The sequence below is a fragment of the Carcharhinus amblyrhynchos genome, chromosome 11 (assembly GCF_965287045.1).
Source record: "Carcharhinus amblyrhynchos chromosome 11, sCarAmb.v2.hapA, whole genome shotgun sequence".
NCBI classification, from domain to species: Eukaryota; Metazoa; Chordata; class Chondrichthyes; order Carcharhiniformes; family Carcharhinidae; genus Carcharhinus; species Carcharhinus amblyrhynchos.
In genome coordinates this window covers 92,644,326-92,670,650 of record NC_137334.1, presented here as the reverse complement: position 1 = coordinate 92,670,650, position 26,325 = coordinate 92,644,326, and the positions used below count along the sequence as shown (strand labels likewise).

Genomic DNA, 26,325 nt, shown 5'->3' with positions numbered 1-26,325 from the left:
CCTCTCTCTCTCTCTCTCTCACTCTCTCCCTCTCTCACTCTCTCCCTCTCTCGCTCTCTCCCTCTCTCGCTCTCTCCCTCTCTCTCTGTCTCTCCCTCTCTCTCCCTCCCTCTCTCTCTCTCTCTTGCTCTCTCCCTCTCTCTCTCTCGCTCTCTCCCTCTCTCTCGCTCTTTCCCTCTCTCTCTCTCTTGCTCTCTCTCCCTCGCTGTCGGGGGCTTACACCTGTTGCTCATGACAAGGTGACACAGTGGTTAACACTGCTGCCTCACAGCACCAGAGACCCAGGTTCGATTCCCAGCTTGGATCAATGTCTGTGTGGAGTTTGCACATTCTCCCCGTGTCTGTGTGGGTTTCCTCCGGGTGCTCCGGTTTCCTCCCACAGTCCAAAAGATATATGTGTTAGGTGGATTGGCCAAGCTAAATTGCCCCTTAGTGTCCCAGAATGTGTAGGTTAGAGGGATTACCAGGGTAAAGGTGAGGAGTTACGGGGATAGGGATTGTGGTCGGTAGAGGCTCAATGGGCAGAATGGCCTCCTTTTGCACTGCAGGGATTCTGTGATTCTACCTTCCAGATAGTCAAGGGACAGCGGCCACCAGGTGAGTCCTGATGATCTGACGTCCTCACCACCTGATGAAGGAGCGGTGCTCCGAAAGCTCGTGATACCAAATAAACTTGTTGGACTTTAACCTGGTGTTGTGAGACTGTGCTTAACCCAGTCCAACACCGGCATCTCCACATCATGGCTTTATCGAAATCGTGCCACATTGCCATCCAGCAGAGGGATCCCCAGTTAAAAGTCTTACTGGAAAGACAGCACCCCTGACAGTACCGCACTCCCTCAGTGCCGCACTGGGAGTGTCCGCCCAGTTAGAGTGAACGGTTCTCTTTAACCCACAACCTTCCCGTGCGCTGTCCCTGAGCAACTTTACAGCAGCTCCCGTCACTGATAATATCGGGAAATAGCAGAGTGAGAATAGAATACCGTTTACATCCAGGCGGGCCACAGATTCCACATTCTTGGCTGTGAACCGAATCTCGCCGGCGTCCTCTGCCTTCACCCTGTAGATCAGCAGGAAATGTTTGGTTCCTAGAAAAACCAGACGTAACAAAACTGGCTTTTCATCGCACAACATTCTTGACGCTTCATGCAAGACACTAAACCAAACTAGGCCAGGATTCATTGTAAACTGCAGGGGTGCGGGGGATGGAGAGGAGGGGGAGCTGGAGACGAGGGTCAGGCAGCACATTGAAGGAAATCAAAACCAAACGCAATTCTGTTCCCAGTTCTTCCCTCAGAAGCATAAACATAAATCTATACCTGCACACAGCACAGGGTTAGATACAGAGTAAAGCTCCCTCTACACTGTCCCCCATCAATCACTCCCAGGACAGGTACAGCACGGGGTTAGATACAGAGTAAAGTTCCCTCTACACTGTCCCCCATCAAACACTCCCAGGACAGGTACAGCACGGGGTTAGATACAGAGTAAAGTTCCCTCTACACTGTCCCCCATCAAACACTCCCAGGACGGAACAGCACGGGGTTAGATACAGAGTAAAGCTCCCTCTACACTGTCCCCATCAAACACTCCGAGGACAGGTACAGCACGGGGTTAGATACAGAGTAAAGCTCCCTCTACACTGTCTCCCATCAAACACTCCCAGGACAGGAGAATGAGGGGAGATCTCATTGAGACGTATAAGATGATGAATGGGATGGATAGGATAGAGATGGAGAGACTCTTCCCGCTCAAAAAAGACAGTAGGACTAGGGGGCACAGCCTCAAGATAAAAGGGGGGCGGTTTAGAACGGAGTTGAGGAGGAACTTCTTCACTCAAAGGGTGGTGAATCTCTGGAATTCTCTGCCCGTTGAAGTGGTGGAGGCTGCCTCGCTAAATATTTTTAAGACGCGGATTGATGGGTTTTTGATAAGAGAGGGGATTAAGGGTTATGGGGAGAAAGCGGGAAAGTGGAACTGAGCAGCGACAGATCAGCCATGATCTTATTGAATGGCGGGGCAGGCTCGAAGGGCTGGATGGCCCACTCCTGCTCCTATTTCTTATGTTCTTATGTACAGCACAGGGTTAGATACAGGGTAAAGCTCCCTCTACACTGTCCCCATCAAACACTCCCAGGACAGGTAAAGCATGGGGTTAGATACAGAGTAAAGCTCCCTCTACACTGTCCCCATCAAATACTCCCAGGACAGGTACAGCACAGGGTTAGATACAGAATAAAGCTCCATCTGTATTATATCATCTCATTAACAAACTTTCATTTGATTTGGTTTGATTTATTAGTTGGATGGATTTGGAAATTACTCCCACTGTTGTTTGCTCCATTCCAATATCTTGCATAGAAATATTTTTAAGAACCAAAAGTGTGAAACGCCCCAGGCTTCCTCACCCTCCTGTCTTATTTTAACGTTGCTGTTTGATTTGATTTTATATCCATCCTTTAACCATTCACTCTTCACTTCTTCATGAGAAACCTCACACACGAAGACTGCGTTGTCGTTCTCTCGCACCTCCAGGTCCTCCAGCTCCCTCACAATCTGAATTTCCCGCTCTGGAAGACAAAAACACAAACATCACTCACTCACTGGATACAAACTGCGCAGCAAAACCTCTCCCACCCACCCTATCCTACTTTGAAACCAAACCCACACCACTGGCAGGCTCACCATTCTAACCAATGCTTGGCTGAGCTTCAAACCCTCTCCAACACATGGACCATTTACTTAAGTCCTAACATTGTCCATCTCCTCCTGTCTTCCCTGTGCAGTGGTGACCTCTGAACTTAACGATTGCATTGCCGTCTTGTTGAGCTTCTCACATCACACTGGCTGAAAACGCAAGCTCATCCAAACTCCGCTGCCTCTGTCCAACCTCACACCAAGTCCCATCCACACATCCATTCTCAGTGACCTGGATTGTTTCCATAGGAATATAGGAACGTAGGAATTAGAAGTGAGAGTGGATAATTCAGCCCTTCAAGCCTGTCCCACCACTTCATGTGTTCATGTCTAACCTCCATCTCATCCTAACTCCACTTCCCTGCCTTTTCCCCACATCCCTTTATCCCACTTTTGATCAAATATTTATCTATCTCTTTCTGAAATCCATTGATTGATTCTGAGTCCACTGCTCTCTGGGCCAGTGGTTTCCACTGGTTCACAACTCTCTGTGAGAAATAGTTTCTCCTTATCTGTCTTGAACCTCCCCCCTCTTACTCTACAACTCTTGTCCTCGACTGTTCTAGAAGGGGGAACATTTGGTTAACTTTTACTTTACCAATCCTGTTGAGTATTTTATAAACCTCCATGTTCCTATGTTCTTATGTTCCATCAAATCCCCCCTCATTTTTCTGTACTCCAGTGAGTACAAGGCCAAGCTGCTCAACCACTCCTCACACGACACCCCCTTCAAACTTGCAATCAATCTGGTGGATTTCGTCTGAACTGCCTCCAGGGCCACCACATCCCTCCTCAAAAACTATTGACCTGCCTCATATTAAGCTGATCTTTCTCTACAACTTATCTGGTGGAGATGCTGGTGTTGGACTGGGGTGGGCACAGTAAGAAGTCTCACAACACCAGGTTAACGTCCAACAAGTTTATTTGGAATCATGAGCTTCTGGAGCGCTGCTCCTTCCCCACTCACCTGATGAAGGAGTGGCACTCTGAAAGCTCGTGATTCCAAATAAACCTGTTGGACTTTAACCTGGTGTTGTGAGACTTCTTACTGTGTACACCCTATTTTGTAATTGCAACACTATACTCTGCACCCTCTCCTTTCCTTCTCCCTGTGTACTCTGTGAAAGGTATGTTTTGTCTGTATAGCACGTGAGGCGTTTGACAAGGTACCTCACAAGAGGTTATTGCAGAAGGTCAGGGGGCATGGAGTTGGGGGTAGGGTGTTAGCGTGGATAGAGGATTGGCTGTCAAATAGGAGGCAGAGAGTGGGGGTCAATGGGTGCTATTCGGATTGGCAATTGGTGACTAGTGGGGTGCCCCAGGGGTCGGTGCTGGGGCCTCAGCTATTTACCATTTACATAGATGATCTGGAGGAGGGAACCGAGTGTAGGGTGTCGAAATTTGCTGATGACACCAAGATTGGTGGAATGGCAAATTGTGCGGAGGGTGTGGAGAGTCTGCAGAAGGATCTAGATAGGCTGGGCGAATGGGCCAGGAAATGGCAAATGGAATTTAATGTTGGCAAGTGCGAGGTGGTCCACTTTGGTAGGAATAATGGTAGGAAGGACTATTACTTACGTGGCGAAAAACTGCAGCAGGCGACGGTGCAGAGGGACCTGGGGGTCCTTGTGCATGAGTCGCAAAAACCCAGCTTGCAGGTGCAGCAGGTGGTCAGGAAGGCGAATGGGATGCTGGCCTTCATAGCGAGGGGGATTGAATATAAAAGTAGGGAGGTCTTGCTGTGGCTGTACAGGGCATTGGTGAGGCCGCAGCTGGAGTACTGTGTGCAGTTTTGGGCGCTGTACTTACGCAAGGATATTTTGGCCTTGGAGGGAGTGCAGAGGAGGTTTACTAGGCTGATACCGGAGTTGAGGGGGTTGAGCTATGAGGAGAGGCTGAATAAACTAGGCTTGTACTCGTTAGAGTTTAGAAGAATGAGGGGAGATCTCATTGAGACGTATAAGATGATGAATGGGATGGATAGGATAGAGATGGGGAGACTCTTCCCGCTCAGAAAGGACAGTAGGATTAGGGGGCACAGCCTCAAGATAATGGGGGGGCAGTTTAGAACAGAGTTGAGGAGGAACTTCTTCACTCAAAGGGTGGTGAATCTCTGGAATTCTCTGCCCATTGAAGTGGTGGAGGCTGCCTTGCTAAATATTTTTAAGACGCGGGTTGATGGGTTTTTGATAAGAGAGGGGATTAAGGGTTATGGGGAGAGGGCGGGAAGGTGGAACTGAGCCACGACAGATCAGCCATGATCTTATTGAATGGCGGGGCAGGCTCGAAGGGCTAGTTGGCCTACTCCTGCTCCTATTTCTTATGTTCTTATGTTTGTTCTTATGAGAAACAAAATGTTCACTGTATCCCAATATGTGTGACAATAATTAATCAAAACTCCAAGCCCTTCATTGGGAGGAGGTTACGCACGGAATCATGGCCGACACAAAAGAAAATATTAATGTTTCAAAAGAGGATGAGTGAATTTCAGTCAAGCTGGAAGGTTGAAGAGAGATCGAATAGACTGGGTCTGTACTGGTTGGAGTTTAGAAGGCTGAGGGGTGATCTAATAGAGACACATAAGATTATGAAGGGGATGGATAGGGTAGAGGTTGAGAGATTCTTCCCGCTTAGAAAGGATAGCAGGACTAGAGGGCACAGCCTCAAGATAAGGGGGGGGGCAGTTTACATTGGAGTTGAGGAGGAACTTCTTCACTCAAAGGATGGTGAATCTCTGGAATTCTCTGCCTGTTGAAGTGGTGGAGGCTGCCTCGCTAAATATATTTAAGTCACGGGTAGATAGGTTTCTGACAGACAGGGGAATAAAGGGTTATGGGGAGAAAGCGGGAAAGTGGAACTGAGCCACGACAGATCAGCCATGATCTTATTGAATGGCGGGGCAGGCTCGAAGGGCTAGATGGCCTACTCCTGCTCCTATTTCTTATGTTCTTAAGCTCATTGGTGAGCTCTGCAGCCAGTGAAGATAAGGCCCAGGGATCGATAATTACCATAAACTGTCAGCATTCCAGAGGTTGCGATATCACCGGTTTCACAGGTGTAAGTTCCTGAATCCTGCACTCCGCATTTCCCCAGGTGAGCAAACCGCTTCCTCCCCATTGAATAAATACGAACATTTTTGTTGGGTTTCAGCTCCAAGTCATCCTGTCAATGGAAAGTTCAATGAGTAAAAAGGAGAGGTTCCAGCACGGGGTTAGATACAGAGTAAAGCTCCCTCTACACTGTCCCCATCAAACACTCCCAGGACAGGTACAGCACAGGGTTAGATACAGAGTAAAGCTCTCTCTACACTGTCCCCCATCAAACACTCCCAGGACAGGTACAGCACGGGGTTAGATACAGAGTAAAGCTCCCTCTACACTGTCCCCCATCAAACACTCCCAGGACAGGTACAGCACAGGGTTAGATACAGAGTAAAGCTCTCTCTACACTGTCCCCCATCAAACACTCCCAGGACAGGTACAGCACGGGGTTAGATACAGAGTAAAGCTCCCTCTACACTGTCCCCATCAAACACTCCCAGGACAGGTACAGCACGGGGTTAGATACAGAGTAAAGCTCCCTCTACACTGTCCCCCATCAAACACTCCCAGGACAGATATACCTTCGCTATCTCAAGAGCTGAATATTCTAATTAACTTCTTGACTGCTCTCCGACATTCTACTTTTGTGAAGTTGAACTTGTGCAAACCTCTGCAGCCCGTGCTCTAACTTGCAGTGAGTTCTGTTGACCCCTGACCCCACTGACCCAGCCCCTTTCAGGAGAGGACAAGGAAAAGTGAAATCCTGCAGCTGATCTGATTGTACATCAGGGGAGTGCGGAAAGCTGGCTCCCTCCTACCTTATACCAGGTGACGTCTGCATTCGGCCTGGACAGCTCACACTCCAAGGTGATGACGGTAGTTTCTGGAACCCGCAGATCTTTCAGTGGCTTCAGGAAGGTCACAGGGGGCTCTGTAACAGACCAGGCACAAGGCTGGGTGAGAGGACACCAGGGTGGCTCCCAGCACAGGAGATTGGACAGTGCCCATGGGGGAACCACTTGGCACCCAGTCCCCATTCCACTGCAGCTCTGTGTAACACGCTGTATAGTGCCTCGTTAAAAAAAGGTCCTGTCACCTCCAGACACCCAAACACACTCCAGCCCCAACCTGGAAAACAATCCCCCCTTCACCCTGAACATACTCCCCCAGAACACATTCCCTCCCAAACACACACCTCCCCCACGAACACACTCCCCCCACCCCGAACACATTTCCTCTCAAACACACTCCCCACCTGAATACACTCCCCCCCCCACCGAACACACTCCCCCCAGACCCTCCGAACACATTACCCCCTGAACACACTGCCCCCACCTCACCCCCACCGCCCCCACCCTCCGCCTCTCCTGCAGAAGGGTCATTGACCTGCTGGGAAGCCTTGCTCACTGCTGGAAGATGTTGGTGAGCCCTTAGCATCAGGGACATGTGATGTCTCCCACTGTCCAGCAGCTGTTTGAAGAACTGCCCAGGAGCTCCTACCCAGAACTCAGTGCAGCACTCAATGTGCGGGTCCAATAACAACTTGCATTTATATAGCACCTTTAATGTAGTAAAACAGCCCAGGACACTTGCAGGAACAATTATGAGACTAATTTTTACACCGGATCACAAAGGAGCCTGAGGACACGTCAGGGAAACTTAGATAAAGATGAAGATTTTAAGGCCCCATCAGCGATATCTAACTCCTTATTGGAAACACGCAAAGTTTTGGCCTTTGCTACTTCTTGTGGTGGAGAATTCCACAGGCTGACCCCTCTTACAGTGAAGAAATTTCAGTCCTAAATGGTTTACCCCTTATCCTCAGACTGTGACTCCTGACTCTGGACTTCCCACCATCAGGAACATCCTTCCTGTATCTCCCCTGTCTAAGGCCTGTTAGAATTTTATCAGTCTCTATGAGATCCCCCCTCGTTCGTCTGAACCCCAGCAAAAACAATCCTAACCGAGTCAATCTCTCCTTATAGATCAGTCCCACCATCCCTGGAATCAGCCTGCACTCCCCCGAGAGCAAGAACATCCTTCCTCAGAAAAGGAGACCAAAACTGCACCCAATATTCCGGGTGTGGTCTCACCAAGGCTCCTGTATAACTGCAGCGAGACATCCCTGCTCCTGTACTCCAATCTCCTCGCTGTGAAGCCCAACATACCACTTGCCTTCTTTACTGCCTGCTGCATCTGCATGTTTACAACATCACCTGCCCTGTCATCCTTAACACGTTTTTAAAAACTACTTTATTAAATTACCCACTTATTTATGATGTTTTTTATATGTTTTATTAAATAACCATCTGGTTGTACACTGTTTAACACCCAGGGGAGAGTGGGACTTATCCACTTTCTAGATTATTACTAAACAGGTAGCTCCTTTCTCTGTCATAGAGTAACAACCAATCCAAACGCTAAGCTTGCACTCTAATCATAAGAACATAAGAAATAGGAGCAGGAGTAGGCCATCCAGCCCATCGAGCCTGCCCCGCCATTCAATAAGATCATGGCTGATCTGTCGTGGCTCAGTTCCACATTCCCGTCCTCTCCCCATAACCCTTAATTCCCTCTCTTATCAAAAACCCATCAACCCGCGTCTTAAAAATATTTAGCGAGGCAGCCTCCACCACTTCAACGGGCAGAGAATTCCAGAGATTCACCACCCTTTGAGTGAAGAAGTTCCTCCTCAACTCCGTTCTAAACCACTCCCCCTTTATCTTGAGGCTGTGCCCTCTAGTCCTACTGTCCTTTCTGAGCGGGAAGAGTCTCTCCACCTCTATCCTATCCATCCCATTCATCATCTTATATGTCTCAATGAGATCTCTCCTCATTCTTCTAAACTCTAACGAGTACAAGCCTAGTTTATTCAGCCTCTCCTCATAGTTCAACCCCCTCAACTCCGGTATCAGCCTAGTAAACCTCCTCTGCACTCCCTCCAAGGCCAAAATATCCTTGTGTAACTGCGGCGCCCAAAACTGCACACAGTACTCCAGCTGCGGCCTCACCAGTGCCCTATACAGCCGCAGCAAGACCTCCCTACTTTTATATTCAAATCCTTGGTGCACTCCAAATCACTAAATCGCCAAATCATCAAATCGCCTAATCACCAAATCACCAACTAACTCACCTCATCTCCTGCAGCCAGGCAAGAACACTCTCTGTGAAAGTTAGAAAGCAAAAAAGTGCGTCTTACCCCTTTACACCCAATTCCCAGATCTCTCACTCACACTGCGTCTCACTCAGATGAAGTCCCTCTCACTGCTCGTGTACAATCACAGACTTAATTCCCTGTTGAATCCTCGATTTTCTCTGCCTCCCCCACTCTCAGGCAGCACATTCCAGCAATAAGAACATAAGAAATAGGAGCAGGAGTCGGCCATCTGGCCCCTCGAGCCTGCCCCGCCATTCAATAAGATCATGGCTGATCTTTTCATGGACTCAGCTCCACTTACCCGCCCGCTCACCATAACCCTTAATTCCTTTACTGTTCAAAAATCGATCTATCCTTCTCTTAAAAACATTCAACGAGGCAGCCTCAACTGCTTTATTGGGCAGGGAATTCCACAGATTCACAACCCTTTGTGTGAAGAAGTTCCTCCTCAACTCAGTCCTAAATCTGCTCCCCCTTATTTTGAGGCCATGCCCCCTAGTTCTAGTTTCACCCACCAGTGGAAACAATTTTCCTGCTTCTATCTCAGCCAATTTTTATGATCAGCAAATTTGCTGATGACACCAAGATGGCTGGATTGGCGGGCAGTGAGGAGCAGTGTCTGGCAATACAGCGGGATATTGATAGGCTGGTTGATTGGGCAGATACATGGCAAATGGAGTTTAATCCGGATAAATGTGAGGTGATGCATTTTGGCCGGAATAATGTAGGGGGGAGTTATATGATAAAGTGTAAGCCTGTAAGGAGTATAGAATCGCAGTGAGACCTGGGGGTGCAAGTGCACAAGCCTTTGAAGGTGGCAGTGCAAGTGGAGAGTGTGGTGAAGAAAGCCTATGGTATGTTAGCCTTTATAGGAAGGGGTGTAGAATATAAGAGCTGGAGTCTAATGTTGCAGTTGTACAGAACGTTGGTCAGGCCGCATTTAGAGTACTGCATCCAGTTCTGGTCGCCTTACTACCGGAAGGACGTGGAGACTCTGGAGAGAGTGCAGAGGAGGTTTACCAGAATGTTGCCTGGTATGGAAGGACTGGGGTATGAGGAAAGATTGAAGAAATTGGGGCTGTTTTCCCTTGAAAGACGCTGACTGAGGAGGAATCTAATAGAGGTATATAAGATTATGAAGGGTATAGATAGAGTAAACAGAGGTAAGCTATTTCCTATGATAGAGACACATAGGACAAGGGGCCATGGACTTAAGGTGAGGGGGGAGAGGTACAACACAGATATTAGAGGGAGGTTTCTCACACAGAGGGTAGTGGGGGTATGGAATGCTCTGCCAAGTAAGGTGGTGGAGGCAAACATGCTAGTGTCATTTAAGAGTAACTTAGACAGGCACATGAGTGGGTTGGAGATGGGTGGATATAGGAGATTGTTTTAAGGGTCATTAGCATTGGGGCATCCCTGATAAGGTAAATGGATATGGTACAATAATAATTTTTTTTTTCTTTTCATTCACAGGTTTTAATTCGGTCCACCTTGTTGTCCAACGAGGGGCATACACGCAATGGGTCGTACTGGGGCTGCTCTTGGTTGTTCGAGATTGGCCTAGTGCTTCATGTCGTTAGTGTGTGCCTAAACTGGACCAGATACTGGGCAAGACGACAGCTCAGTGACTATCGCTGATTGCTGTGCAGACACATGGATTTGGGCCGGTGTCTGTGGGAGTTTGCACATTCTCCCCGTGCTTGCGTGGGTTTTCTCCGGGTGCTCCGGTTTCCTCCCACACCCCAAAGATGTGCTGTTAGGCTGATTGGCAGTAATAAATTGTCCCTAAATCAGTTTCCCTCAATCTGGATGGCCATAAAACATTAGACAAGGGTCGTGGGGGGAGAGGGGGACTGGTGGTGTTGAGATGGCGGCGCGGGCTCGTTGGGCCGAAGGGCCTGTTTCCCGGGCTGATTTTGTTATTTGTTCTTTATTCCCTTCATAATTTTATATAAGATCTCCCCTCATTCTTCTGAATTCCAATGAGTATAGCCCCAGTCTACTCAATCTCTTCTCATAAGCCAACCCTCTCAACTCCGGAATCAACCTAGTGAATCTCCTCTGTACCCCCTCCAGTGCCAGTATATCCTTTCTCAAGTAAGGAGACCAAAACTGTACACAGTACTCCAGGTGTGGCCTCACCAGCACCTTATACAGCTGCAACATAACCTCGCTGTTTTTAAACTCCATCCCCCTGGCCATGAAGGTCGGAATTCCATTTGCCTTCTTAATTACCTGCTGCACCGGCAAACCCGAGCCACTTCTGAGAAAGCTATTCCTCAAGTTGCCTCTGGTTCTCTACTTTTCCATCAATGGGGGCAGTTTCTGTCTCCCGGCTCTGCAGCCCCCTCATACTTTTAAACACGGCGATTAAATCTCCTCCCAAACTTCTCTTCTCCAAGGGGAACAATTCTCAACTTCTCCAATATATCCACATACCTGAAGATAGATTTCTTTATTCTCCCATGGGATGTGGGTGTGGCTGGCTGGGTCAGCATTTGTTACCCATCCCTAATTGCCCCTGAACTGTGTGTCTCACTTGGCTATTTCCGAGGGGCAGTTAAGATTCAACCACATTGGCTGTGGCTCTGGAGTCACAGGTAGGCCAGACCGGGTAAGGATGGCAGATTTCCTTCCCTAAAGGACATTATTGACCCAGATGGGTTTTTGCAACAATCGGTAGTAACCATCACTGCGACTAGTTTTATATTCCAGATTTATTAATTGCCGTGGTGGGATTTGAACCCTGGTCCCTGAATCTTGCCTGGGGTCTCTGGATTACCTAGCCCAGCGACGTTGCCACTACCCCACCATTGTCCCTGCAATTCCCCCAGCACAGGAACAGGCCATTAACTCCATACAGCTGCTTATGTTTGCAAAGCCTCCTCGCACTCTGTTTCAATCCACCCCATCATCATATCCTTCTTTTGTCTCTGCCTCCCCCCTTCCCCCCCCCGTGTTTATCCAGCTTCTCCTTTAAATACATCCATGTCATTACCCTCCCTGTGGGAGCGAGTTCCACATTATCACCACTCTCTGGTGAGCCCAATCCATCACACAAACCAGCCTCCCGTCCATTGTCTCTGTCTACACTTCCCGCTGCCTCGGGAAAAGCAGCAGCATCATTAAGGACCCCCCCCCCTCCCCCCACGCACCCCGGACATTCTCTCTTCCACCTTCTTCCATCGGAAGAAGATACAAAGCTCTGAGGTCACGTACCGACCGACTCAAGAGCAGCTTCTTCCCTGCTGCTGTCAGACTTTTGAATGGAGGAATTGGGACTGACTGGATAAATCTTTCACAGAGTTGGAACAGGCAGGAAGGCACCCGTCTGTTCCTCCAGGATCTCCGGCTCTACCTGGCTCCATTACTCAAGGTGTGAGTCCAAACTGGATCGCATTGTCAGGATGGTCAGCACCGAGGTGTGGCTTGGGAGGAGGGAATCTCACCTTTGACCGTTATCCGTGAGGAGCTCCGGACACTGCCGGCCTGGAACGTGATGGTCCCGGAATCCTCGAGCGTGAGGGCGGAGAGCGTGAGGCTGTGAACTCTCCCAGATGAGCTGATCCTCCGATTGTTGTTAGGCTTCACTCGAATCCCGTCTTTAATCCACACGCCGTCCACATTCGGGTGGGATAACTCCACTTGGACTGTGACCGCCTCTTTCTCGCAAACCTCCAGGTCCTCCAGAGGTTTTTTCACTGTTATCCTTCGAGCTGGTTCCAAAAGGAAAAGAGAGAGAAACAATATCAAACCTGCAGCTAAATATACCCGGCATCACCACTCTGTCCCCCCTCATCCCATTCCCAACACATTCTCCTCCACAGGCTGATCTCACCGCGATCAACAATGATATGGAGATACCGGCATTGGACACTCCAACCATTATCTTGTAATTGAGTCTGTGTCGATATATTTGCCCTATTTGTGAACCCAATTCACCATTCACCTGGTGAAGGGGCAGCACTCCAAAAGCTCGTGCTACCAAATAAACCCGTTGGACTTTAACCTGGTGATGTCAGACTCCTCATTCAATCAACAAAGGAGACCAATTCCATCACCAACCACACTCATATATACACCCCAAACACAGACTAGATACAGAGTAAAGCTCCCTCTACACTGTCCCCCCATCAAACACTCCCAGGGCAAGTACAGCACGGGGTTAGATACAGAGTAAAGCTCCCTCTACACTGTCCCCCATCAAACACTCCCAGGACAGGTACAGCACGGGGTTAGATACAGAGTAAAGCTCCCTCTACACTGTCCCCCCATCAAACACTCCCAGGGCAAGTACAGCACGGGGTTAGATACAGAGTAAAGTTCCCTCTACACTGTCCCCATCAAACACTCCCAGGGCAGGTACAGCACAGGGTTAGATACAGAGTAAAGCTCCCTCTACACTGTCCCCCATCAAACACTCCCAGGACAGGTACAGCACGGGGTTAGATACAGAGTAAAGCTCCCTCTACACTGTCCCCCATCAAATACTCCCAGGACAGGTACAGCACGGGGTTAGATACAGAGTAAAGCTCCCTCTACACTGTCCCCCATCAAATACTCCCAGGACAGGTACAGCACAGGGTTAGATACAGAGTAAAGCTCCTTCTCGGTTGGAGTTTGGTTAGGTGGGTCACACTTACGTTCCACGCTGAGCTTGGCCTGTGTTCTGTCGTGTAGAGTCTCACAGCGGTAGCTCCCTCGGTCAGTGAACGTGGCGTTGCACACTGTTAGCCGCCTGCTACGGCCGTCCTGCTGCAGGAGGAACTTTGCACTGGGCTGGATGACCACTCCCTGCTTCATCCACTGGACCTCGGCTGACTCACTGCTCACCTCCACCTCGAAGGTGGCATCCTGAAATTCCTCTGCCACCACATTTGCCATCTTCCTGCTGAACACAATTTGTGTTTCTGTGGGAACAGGAGCTCAAGAGTTTACAACAAGTTTCCCCTTTATTTCCCCCTGCAGCCCTCTCATTATGGCTCTCACACTGTGGCAGAGGTTTCACACTCGCAGCGAACACCCAGTGGGAATGATCAGGTGAATGTCAAAGCTATGAGAGTGGGCTAACAAGAATAAAGAACACAAGAACTAGGAGCGGGAGTCGGCCATCTGGCCCCTCGAGCCTGCTCCGCCAATAACCTCGCTGTTTTTAAACTCCATCCCTCTGGCAATGAAGGACAAAATTCTATTTGCCGTCTTAATTACCTGCTGCACCTGCAAACCAACATTTTGTGATTCATGTACAAGGACACCCAGGTCCCTCTGCACAACAGCATGCTGCAATATTTTACCATTTAAATAATAGTTCACCAGCGAGATCCAGATTTTCCCCAATCCCTACCTGTGATGTAATGAAATTCCTGTCCAAGAAGGTTGAAACCTGATTTCCATATTGTTACAATGGCCACGAAAGCTGTGGGAGAATCATCGGTACATCTCCCCATGTCGCCATGGTGGGTATGAGCTTCCTTATTGAGTGGGGGGAGACTTAGTGCAAAGTGGCCAGCAGGGGGGGATTTAAATCTATTCGACCGGGACCGGTGTTGTAGGGTCCAAGGTGTAGGCTGACCAGCGGCACGGCACAGTGGCACAGTGGTTAGCACTAATGCTTCACAATACCAGGGAACTGGTTCGATACCTGGCTTGGCTGACTGTCTGGGTGGAGTTTGCACATTCTCCCCATGTCTGTGTGGGTTTCCTCCAGGTGCTCCGGTTTCCTCCCACGCTCCAAAGATGTGCAGGTTAGATGGGTTGGCCATGCTAAATTTCTCATTAGGGGATTAGCAGGGCAAATGCTTGGGGTTACAGGGATTGGGGGGTGGGGGGAATTGTTGTTAGTGCAAGCTCGATGGGCCAAAAGGCCTCCTTCTGCACCGTAGGGATTCTATATTTCTAAGCCATAAACGTGACCCTTCTCTCTGGTCCACAATAAAGGCTGTTTGCCCATTGTTTCCACAGATTGAACCCTTCCCCCCTTCAGGGGCAGATCATGTCTTTCAAATCTACTGTCCTGGGCCACGACCATTCTCTGGTAGAGAATGATGGTTCAGTCGTCCTTCCCATGTCCAGGGAACATCTTACAAACTGCGACCAGCAACCATACATCATCTACCCTCTTTCGAAGTTACAAAGAGAGGTTGGATAGGCAAGGATTGTTTCCTCTGTAGCAGCGCAGACTGAGGGGCGACCTGTTTGAGGTGTTCAACATCATGAGGGGCTTGGATAGAGTGGATAGGGAGCAGCTGTTCCCCTTAGTTGAAGGGTCAGTCACAAGGGGACACAAGTCGGAAGTGAGGGGTGGGAGGTTTAGGGGGGGATTTGAGGAAAAACGTTTTTACCCAAAGGGTGGTGAGGGTCTGGAATGCGCTGCCTGGGAGGGTGGTGGAGGTGGGATGCCTCACATCCTTTAAAAAGTACCTGGATGAGTATTTGGCGCGCCATGCAGATGACACCAAGATTGGTGGCATAGTGGGCAATGAAGAAGGTTACCTAGGATTGCAACAGGATCTTGATCAATAGGGCCAGTGGGCTGACGAATGGCAGATGGAGTTTAATTTAGATAAATGCAAGGTGATGCATTTTGGTAGATTGAACCAGGGCAGGACTTACTCAGTTAATAGTAGGGCACTGGGGAGAGTTACAGGACAAAGAGATCTAGGGATACATGTTCATAGCTCCTTGGAAGTGGAGTCACAGGTGGACAGAGTGGTAAAGAAGGCATTCGGCATGCTTGGTTTCATCGGTCAGAACATTGAATACCGGAGTTGGGACGTCTTGTTGAAGTTGTACAAGACATTGGGAAGGCCACACTTGGAATACTGTGTACAGTTCTGGGCACCCTATTATAGAAAGGATATTTTTAAACTAGAAAGAGTGCAGAAAAGATTTACTAAGATGTTACCAGGATTTGATGGTTTGAGTTATAAGGAGAGGCTGGATAGACTGGGACTTTTTTCTCTGGAGCGTAGGAGGCTGAGGGGTGATCTTATAGAGGTCTATAAAATAATGAGGGGCATAGATCAGCTAGATAGTCAATATCATTTCCCAAAGGTAGGGGAGTCTAAAACTAGAAGGCATAAGTTTAAGGTGAGAGGGGAGAGATACAAAAGGGTCCAGAGGGGAAATTTTTCACACAGAGGGTGGTGAGTGTCTGGAACAAGCTGCCAGATGTAGTAGTAGAGGCGGGTACAATTTTGTCTTTTAAAAAGCATGAAGACATGGGTAAGATGGGTATAGAGGGATATGGACCAAACACGGCAACTGGGGGTGGTTGGGGGTTAAAAAAAGGAGCGGCATGGGCAAGTTGGGCCGAAGGGCCTGTCTCCATGCTGTAAACCTCTATGACTCTATGCATCAGTGCAGACTCAGTGGGTGAAGGGACTGTTCTGCACTGTAGTATTCTGTGATTCTGTGAATCCAAATACAGCAAACAACATCACTAGTTACCCTTTTGAATTCCACATGAGAATCTGGCCAGTGTAAATCATCCTTTCTCAGAATCCTGTCCTACCTGAAGTCTATTGTCCGGAGGGGATGTCACTCTGCAGCAACAGTGTACACTTTTAGTATCTTTAACACAGTGTCAATATCCCAGGGGGCAACACACCAGCTTGGATACGGATTAACCTTCCCTTCCCCTCTGGGAGCAGATCTGAGGTCCTACCTTGCACCTGCAGGTTGGCACTGGAGACCATTCCCTCCGCCTCCGCCGTCACCCTGCCGGCCTCTGTCAGCTGGCAGTTGCGTATCAGCAGCATGTGGCACAGGCCGTTCCGCGTGGCCACATACTTATCACTGCCGGGTGGGATCTCGGTACCGTTCACTCGCCAGGTCAGCGTCACGTCCTCCGGAGACACCATGCACTTGAACTTGGCATCTTCTCCCTCCAGCACCGTGATGCTGTGGAGATCAGAGACAAACTCCACAACTCGGGGAACTGGAACAAGGGGGGGCAGAAACCGTTCAGCTTCCAGGTGGCAAAAAAGGCACAACAACTTGCATTAATATTGTTATTAACAACACCTTCCAAACTCACTCCCATCTCAATGGACAAGGGCAGCAGATATAGGGGAACACCACCACCTGCAAGTTCCCCTCCAACCCACTCACCGTCCTGATTTGGAAATATATCACCGTTCCTTCACATTGGCAGGGTCAAAATCCTGGAATTCCCTCCCTAACGGCACTGTGGGTCAACCCACAGCACGTGGACTGCGGCGATTCAAGAAGGCAGCTCACCACCATCTTCCCAAGGGGCAACTAGGGTTGGGCAATAAATGCTGGCCCAGTCAGCGGCGCCCATGTCCCACCAAGAAAACCTTCAAAAATGTCCCAAAATGCTTCACAGGAGCTTTGGAAAACATAACTCAACACCAGGTCATGTACAGAGATGCTGGGAAGTTGATCAAGTGCTGGATCAAAGAGATACATCTTAAGGAACATCGTAATGGACAATAGAGACTTGGAAAGGTTTAGGAAGAGAATTCCAGCGCTGGGAGCCCCGGCAGCTGAAGGAGCGATTAAAACCAGGAATGGTCAAGAGGTGGGAATTGGGGGAGAGCAGAGAGCTCGGAGGGTTGTGAAGCTGGAGGAGATTACAGAGGTTAGGGAGAGGGAGAGGGGAGGACACGATGGGATTTGATAACAAAGGCGAGAATTTTCAAATCGAGGGGTTGGCGGAGCAGGAGCCGGTGAAGGTCAGCGGGCACAGGGGTGGTGGGTCAATGGAACGTGGTGTGAGTGAGAGCCCAGGCTGAGTTCAGAGTTATGGAGAATAGCAGATAGGAGACTGGTCAGGATGGGATTGGGAGATTCGGAGTCTGGAGGCAGTAAGGGAGCCGGTGAGGGTTTCAGCAGCAGAGCCAGGGTGGCCGATGCTACAGGGGTGGAAGTGGGTGGTCTTTAATGTTTCAGAACGCATGCAGGATCAAACAAAATGGGCAGCGTCACAAACCTCGCACAGACAGCTGTGCTGACGTCCTGTCATCCTTGGACTCACAGGAATATTCACCCTCGTCTTCGAGCGTCACTTTGGTCAGTGTCAGGGACCTGAGGCGGCCCTCTGCTCGGACCACGTGCTTGCGGCTGGGCTGGACCTCCTTCCCATCCTTCAGCCACATGACATCACCCTTGGCCTTGTTGAGCTCACACCAGAGAGTGACCGACCCATCTTTCTGAACACACAAATCCTCCAACTTCAACACAAACAGGAGCGGGAGCTCTGCAAAGATCAAAGAGAATTGAACATAGAACACTACAGCACAAACAGGCCCTTCGGCCCACAAGTTGTGTCGATCATATCCCTACCTACCAGGCCATAGAACTATGTAGAACTCTCAATCCCATTAAATCCCATGTACTCATCCAGAAGTCTGAGTGAAAAACTTACCCCTAACATCTCCTCTGTAGGATGATCTCATGTCACAATGAAGGAATCTTTATATTATCATCAAAATTAACAGCCATCCACCTATCCCTTTCATCAGGTCATTGATGTAAATAGTTAACAGTTGAGGTTCCAGCACTGATCCCTGTGGCACACCACTCATCACATCCTAACAACCAAAGCAAAAAAAATCCCATTTATGCCTAATCTCTGTTTCTTGCCAGCCAGCCAATCTTCTACCATGTCAAAGTGTTACCCCTTACACCAAGAGCTTTTATTTTCCCCAATAAGCTTTGATGTGGCACCTCATCAATGCATTCTGGCACATCCACAGGTTCCCCTCTATCCCCAGCACTTCCTGAAATAACTCAAATAAATTGGTCAACTGTGATTTTCCTTTCACAAAACTTTGCTCGCTCCTACCAGCCATATTCACGTTGAAAACCATCTCATCATCAGTGGAGCGGCAGATGTAGAATCCGCAATCTTCCTTCTGGACATTCTTGATGATCAGACTGTGCACTCGGGACTCACTCTTCATCTCGTACTGTTCTCCCTCGGACACCTCCTCCTTGTGCCTGTACCAGGTGACAGTGACATGCTCCTTGGAGACAATGGCTGCCAGTACAGCCTTGCCATTCTCATTGGCGTGGACCTCTTCCGGATGCTTCTCCTTGTTTGTAAACAGCACGGGAGCCTCTGGTAGAGAAAACAGAAAAGAAAATCTTATCTGGACACCTTTTAGCCGTGATGAATATCCCATTGCACTCTCTCATTCTCTGATTAATGTTCACTGAGAGATAATACAATTAGCCATAGGGAAGGAGTCCTGTAAACTTATCCAAATAATAGATATTCTCTCCGCCGAGAGGGTAGATATCTAACCCCCTCAGCACTGACCCTCTGACAGTGCGGCACTCCCTCAGCACTGACCCTCTGACAGTGCGGCACTCCCTCAGCACTGACCCTCTGACAGTGTGGCACTCCCTCAGCACTGACCCTTTGACAGTGCGACACTCCCTCAGCACTGACCCTCTGACAGTGTGGCACTCCCTCAGTACTGACCCTCTGACAGTGTGGCGCTCCCTCAGTACTGACCCTCTGACAGTGCGGCACTCCCTCAGCACTGACCCTCTGACAGTGCGGCACTCCCTCAGCACTGACCCTCTGACAGTGCAGCACTCCCTCAGTACTGACCCTCTGATAGTGCAGCGCTCCCTCAGCACTGACCCTCTGACAGTGCGGCACTCCCTCAGCACTGACCCTCTGACAGTGCAGCACTCCCTCAGTACTGACCCTCTGATAGTGCAGCACTCCCTCAGCACTGACCCTCTGACAGTGCGGCACTCCCTCAGTACTGACCCTCTGACAGTGCAGCACTCCCTCAGCACTGACCCTCTGACAGTGCAGCACTCCCTCAGCACTGACCCTCTGACAGTGCGGCACTCCCTCAGTACTGACCCTCTGACAGTGCAGCACTCCCTCAGCACTGACCCTCTGACAGTGCGGCACTCCCTCAGCACTGACCCTCTGACAGTGCGGCACTCCCTCAGCACTGATCCTCTGACAGTGCGGCACTCCCTCAGCACTGACCCTCTGACAGTGTGGCACTCCCTCAGCACTGACCCTCTGACAGTGCGGCACTCCCTCAGCACTGACCCTTTGTGTGGTTCAGGAAAAGCAGTTGCATAATTTGTAACCAAGTTTGTGAAGAATGTTCAGGTTTTTATCTCTAAGACTAGTGAACTTACTGGTCAACAGTTACTGTCGGAATCGCTTCATGCTGTTAGTGTGACTGGTCCCTGTGTAACAATATAAAACAATGGGCAAAAACATATCCAGATGAAGATGTCAGCTTGCTTTGACTTCTTGTAAGTAATATTTTGCATTTGGTGAATTCGTGGGCCAAAGGGCCTGTTTGTGCTGTAGTGTGTTCTATGAATTCTTACATTTTAGTTTCATGTTAATTCTTAGTCTTTTTGGTAAGGTGAATCGTAGAATCATAGAGTCCTCAGAAAGAGGCCATTCAGTCCATCGACTCTAGCCCCATAACCCCAAGTATTTACCCCGCTAATCCCCCTGACACTAAGGGGCAATTTATCAGGGCCAATCCACCTAACCCGCACATCTTTGGACTGTGGGAGGAAACCGGAGCACCCGGAGGAAACCCACGCAGACACGGGGAGAACGTGCAGTCTCCACACAGACAGTGACCCCAAACCGGGAATTGAACCCGGGTCCCTGGCAATGTAAAGAAACGAGCTTCAGATCAAGCCCAAGATGGGGTGCGATGCCTTATCTTGTCAACCTGGATCTTGTTTGTCTCTCCTGTGGGGACCATGAAATGGATTTAGTTTGAATTTGGTTTTTGGAGTAAGCAAGGAGATAGATCCTGGTCTGCCCGCTCTGAGCACTGACTTTGTAACTTTAAGAATGGGGTATATATTTTTTTAAACAGTTCAGAAGCAGTAAGGAGAGTTTGATGCCTAACAGCCCCTGGAAACAGGCAAGAACATGAACTCCTGACACAATAACTGTGAGGTGTTTTGGGAAAAGCTATCGAAAGTTTCTTGTTTCCTCTCAGCCGCAGATCATTAACATCTGGACCACTTTCTGTATTTCTAAAACCCCGAATGCATCCACCCAACACTTTCCCACATCCTGCCTGTGAATGAAGTGATGGTTTCATAGAATCACACAGCACAGAAGGCCATTCAGCCCATCGAGCCTGTGCCGTCTCTTTGAAGGAATTATCCCCAGATTAGTCCCACTCCCCCCACTCTTTCCCCGTACCCCTGCAAATGTTTTTTTCTTTTCCAAATAATTGCCCAATTTCCTTTCTGAAAATTCCAGGCAGCTCAGTTAGTGTTCCTCTCTCAGGCAGCACGTTCTGTGCTGGGAGGATCACTGGAAAAGTATTTGGATAAACACCTGAAATATCATAATGTTCAACGATCTGGGATTAGTACTTCTTTGGTGGTCATTATTGTCAGTGCAGAGTCGATAGGCTCTGTGTATGACTGTGACTCTAGAGTATTAAGTCCTCTGTCTCTCTCTCTTGCTCTGTCTCTCTCTCCCTTTCTGTTTCTGTCTCCATTTCTGTCTCTCCTTGTTTCTTTTTCTCGTCTTCCTCTCTCTCTCTTGTTCTCTGTGTCTCTCTCTCTCTGTCTCTTATTCTGTAAGTTTCTCTCTCTCTCGCTGTCTCTCTCTCTCTCTCGCTCTCTCTGTCTCTATCTCGCTCTTGTCTCTCTCTTTCTCTGTGTCTTTCATTCTTCTCCTGTCTGTTTCTTTCTCTGTCTGTTGTTCTCTATGGTTCTTTCTCTCTCTCTCTCTCTGTGTCTCGATCTTGCTCTAGCCTTTGTCTCTCTCTGTCTCACATTCTTTCTCTCACTGTCTCTTGTTCTCTATGGTTCTTTCTCTCTCTCTCTGTGTCTCGATCTTGCTCTAGCCTTTGTCTCTCTCTGTCTCACATTCTTTCTCTCACTGTCTCTTGTTCTCTATGTTTTTCTCTCTCTCTCACTCTCTCATTCTCTTTCTCTGTCTGTCTCTCTCTCTCTCTCCAGCACATGTAGATGCAGTCTCTAAGGTTAATATTGGGGGGGGGGGCTTAACTTAAAATCTAAACCAAAGTCACCTGTTGTTTCTGATCAAAGTCCCAGTGGCCTAACCCCGTGGTGAACCAGTCTAATTTGGTCTTTGGGGATTAGGTTACGCTCTGACTGGGTTACCATCAAAATAGCTTCAGCGTTGGGCCTCAGAGTGACTGTGATAATCGAGAGAAAGGCCTCGCTGAGAGACTTCAGGCTCAAGGTGGACAACTCCGGGGAACCTCTCAGGCCACCAACCCATCTGACTGGCCGCTCTGCTGCTAAACTCCGGAACTGGTCGGGACCTGGCCCAGAGGACATCCCATCCCATCCCCGGAATCCCATCCGAGGTTTCAGCTGTTCCCCAGGCAACAGGTCTCAGTCCATCCCCTTAGCAACATGGACCCACAATGCACAGCAGCTGGACAAAAGTCAACACTTGTGCTTCCGTGATTGGCCAGGATCTGCCTCCCTGATTGGTCAGTGATCGTGAGCCCCAGGCTTTGTGATTGGCTGCTGGTCATTTTTTTCGGCACTTGCTTGGGTGACATTCATTTCTGATAGGCTGATGCTGAAGAAGCGATTTGATGGTTTTAGAAAACAGCGGGATGGACGTCTGCTGCGATTGGGGAACAAGTTGAGGAATCTGTTGGGTCTACATGGGGTGGGTTGGATGCAGCGGTCTGGAGGAAGGTTAAAGTGGACAGTGGCAGATGAGAGCAGAGAGTCCCCCGTCTCTTTTTCAAGTCCAGAGGCTTGGACAAGTAAGCTAGGCCGGCACTCCCAGAGCAAACCCCAACCCTGCAGCAGTCACCCAAGCCGCCTTCAACTTCATCTGGAGATCCAAGATGGATTGTGTCTGAAGGGTCACCGTACACATTCGCGAGGAAGTGCGGCAAACGTTTACCAGGCTGATTCTGGGGATGGCGGGACTGATCTGTGAGATTGACTAGGTTAGGATTGTTTTCACTGAAGTTCAGACAAACGAGAGGGGATCTCACAGAGACTAACAGGAAATTCTAACAGGATTAGACAGGGTAGATGCAGGGAGGATGTTCCCGATGGTGGGGAGAGTCCAGAACCACGGGACACAGTCTGAGGACTTGGGGTAGACCATTTAGAATGGGGATGAGGAGACATTTCTTCACCCAAAGAGTGGTGAGCCTGTGGAATTCATTACCACAGGAAGTAGTTGATGTCAAAACAATGAATATTCTAGAGGTGGCACTTGGGGTGAATGGGATGAAAGATTATGGGGAGAAAGCAGGATTAGGCTATTGAGTTGGATGATCAGCCATGATCGTGATGAATGGCAGAGCAGACTCAAGGGGCTGAATGGCCTCCTCTTCCTCCTATCTTCTATGTTTCATACATCTCCCTGCCGAGCGGTCTCACCCCTGCTTGGAAGGGGGAGAGGTGTTGCAGTGTGGGATCTGGCCCAGGGAGGGCGAGCGACATGCCTTTGGACACCCAATGAAGAAATATTTGGAATAGCGAGGCCCCCCATGGTCGAACAGCAAGCTGACACTTCCTCGTGACTTTTGCAGGAGGCTGGGGTAAGGATGTTTGTTGGCGCGAGGGGTGTAAAGCAGGGGTGTTTGTGGCTAGCCGTCGCTGCACCACGTTAACTGATACCTGCAACGGTCACTCTGAAGGTCAGTTTGGCGGAGCCTGCGTCACACACGTATTGGCCGGAATCTCCGGGCTCCGAGTCGAAGATCATCAGCTCCCGTATCAGACCCCGCGACTCGATCCGGATCTTCTCACTGGGCCGGAGCTCCGTCCCATCCTTATACCAGCGAACCGGCATGTCGGAGCGGGAGAGCTGGCAGGTCATCGCGATGGTCTCCGACTCGGTGAAGCTGCGATCTTCTGAGATCTGGGAGCTTCCCACAATCGTCATTGGAGCGTCTGCAAGGAAAGCTGCCGAGTTAGCTTTTATTTATCCATCCCTGGGATATGGGCATTTATGATTTGATTTATTATTGTCACACGTATTAACACACAGTGAAAAGTATTGTTTCTTGCGCGCTATACAGACAAGGCATACCGTTCATAGAGAAGGAAAGGAGAGGGTGCAGAATGTAGTGTTACAGTCATAGCGAGGGTGTAGAGAAAGATCAACTTAATGCGAGGTGGGTCCATTCAAAAGTCTGACAGCAGCAGGGAAGAAGCTGCTCTTGAGTCGGTCGGTACATGACCTCAGACTTTTGTATCTTTTTCCCGAAGGAATTATTTCTCATCCCGAGTTGCCTGAGGGCAGTTGAGAGTCAACCACATTAATTTGGCTCTGGAATCACATGTAGGCCAGACCAGGCAGATTTCCTTCCCTAAAGGGCATTCGTGAACCAGATGGGTTTTTCCGACAATCAGCAATGGTTCTTAGTTCCAGATGTTTTGAAGAAGTCGGGAGGGAGAGACTGTGGCGGCCACTCAGGGTATCAGAGTGTGCTACCATCACTGCCAGAGCTAAACAACAACAGCAATGTGAATTTATATAGCACGTTCAATGCAGTCAGGCTTATTGGAGTGCCTGAAACTTTGACGTGGATTGATAGATGGTGATCCAGGAGAGGCAACCAGAAGCTTTGTCAAAGGTTTTATAGAGTATCGTTGATCTCAGGAAGGCTGGAGAGAGATGGTGCCAGGGAGGTGGAACTGGTGGTGGTCAGTTACCTGTGAAAACTAACAATGTATTTTCACATTATCTCACTGAGGGGGGCAGCATGTAGATGAGAAATAGGAGGGGACAAGGATAGACCCTCGAGGGATCCCAGAGGTACCAGTGCAGGAGCAGGAAGAGACACCATTGATGGTGATGTTCTGGCTGTGATTGGGTAAGACGAGGCAGTAAATTGGATAAGATGAGACAGGCGTGGCACGGTGGCACAGTGATTAGCACTGCTGCCTCACAGCGCCGAGGACCCAGGTTCAATTCCAGCCTCAGGTCACTGTCTGTGTGGAGTTTGCACATTCTCCTCGTGTCTGCATGGGTTTCCTCCGGGGGCTCCGGTTTCCTCTCACAGTCCAAAGACGTGTGGGTTAGGTTGACTGACCACGCTACATTGACCCTACTGTCAGGAGATTAGCAGGGTAAATATGTGGGGTTATGGGAATAGGGGCCTGGGTGGGATTGTTGTCAGTGCAGGCTCAATGGGCCGAATGGCCTCCTTCTGCACTGTAGGGAATCTATGATAAGAATGGGACAGGATGAGGGCAGTTCCGCCCAGCTGGATGACAGTGGAGAGGGTGTCAGGGGAGGACGGTGAGACCCAAAATCGACCAAAGACTGCAGACAGCTGGAGAAGGACGAGGGGGGAGGGGAAGTCCATTTTCCTGCTTTATTTCCGTAATCCTTAAATCCTCCCGACCGATTCAAACCTATCGATCTCGGCCTTGGAAATGTTCAAGGACTCGACCCCCACAGCTTCCTGCGGGAAAGAATTCCAGCAGTTCACCTCTCTCTGAGAGAAGAAATTCTTCCTCAAATCCATCTTAAATGAGCTCCCCTTATTCTGCGACTATTGCCAGAATTTTACTGCCTCACCCACCCAATGTTCATAACATCTCGCCCCGAGGCCGATGAAGAACGCCGTTCTGTGAGCCTTGCCCAACTGCAGCACAGGTGTGGCAGTAAAATTGTCCTCTGGTCCCACACTCTCCCCTGATGGAAACATCTTCCCAATATCATAAGAACATAAGAAATAGGAGCAGGAGTAGGCCATCCAGCCCCTCGAGCCTGCCCCGCCAATCAATAAGATCATGGCTGATCTGTCGTGGCTCAGTTCCACATTCCCGCCCTCTCCCCATAACCCTTAATCCCCTCTCTCATCAAAAACCCATCAACCCGCGTCTTAAAAATATCTAGCGAGGCAGCCTCCACCACCTCAACGGGCAGAGAATTCCAGAGATTCACCACCCTTTGAGTGAAGAAGTTCCTCCTCAACTCCGTTCTAAACCGCCCCCCCTTTATCTTGAGGCTGTGCCCCCTAGTCCTACTGTCCTTTCTGAGCGGGAAGAGTCTCTCCACCTCTATCCTATCCATCCCATTCATCATCTTATACATCTCAATGAGATCTCCCCTCATTCTTCTAAACTCTAACGAGTACAAGCCTAGTTTATTCAGCCTCTCCTCATAGCTCAACCCCCTCAACTCCGGTATCAGCCTAGTAAACCTCCTCTGCACTCCCTCCAAGGCCAACCCGCTATCTAACCCGCTAAGAATCTGATCTCTATCAATCATATCATAGAACATTGAACACTACAGCACAAACAGGCCCTTTGGCCCACAAGTTGCACCGATCACATCTATACCTACCAAGCCATAGAACTATCTGTAACTCCCAATTCTATTAGATCCCATATACTCATCCAGAAGTCTTTTAAAAGACCCCAGCGAGTTCGCCTCTACCACCACCGACAGCAGCCGATTCCATTCACTCACCACCCTCT

General features: G+C 49.3%; 1 protein-coding gene across 1 annotated transcript in view; it reads right to left on the bottom strand.

Moving 5' to 3' along the window:
• obsl1a (obscurin like cytoskeletal adaptor 1a) overlaps positions 1 to 26,325 on the bottom strand; it is an 80,822-nt gene that overhangs the window by 6,891 nt on the left and 47,606 nt on the right. Inside the window, 10 exon segments of the mRNA XM_080199289.1 lie at positions 984 to 1,088; positions 2,409 to 2,570; positions 5,706 to 5,859; positions 6,557 to 6,669; positions 12,348 to 12,614; positions 13,542 to 13,808; positions 16,565 to 16,837; positions 17,855 to 18,121; positions 18,710 to 18,985; positions 23,509 to 23,784. Of these exon segments, the coding sequence (XP_080055415.1) occupies positions 984 to 1,088; positions 2,409 to 2,570; positions 5,706 to 5,859; positions 6,557 to 6,669; positions 12,348 to 12,614; positions 13,542 to 13,808; positions 16,565 to 16,837; positions 17,855 to 18,121; positions 18,710 to 18,985; positions 23,509 to 23,784 (2,160 nt within the window).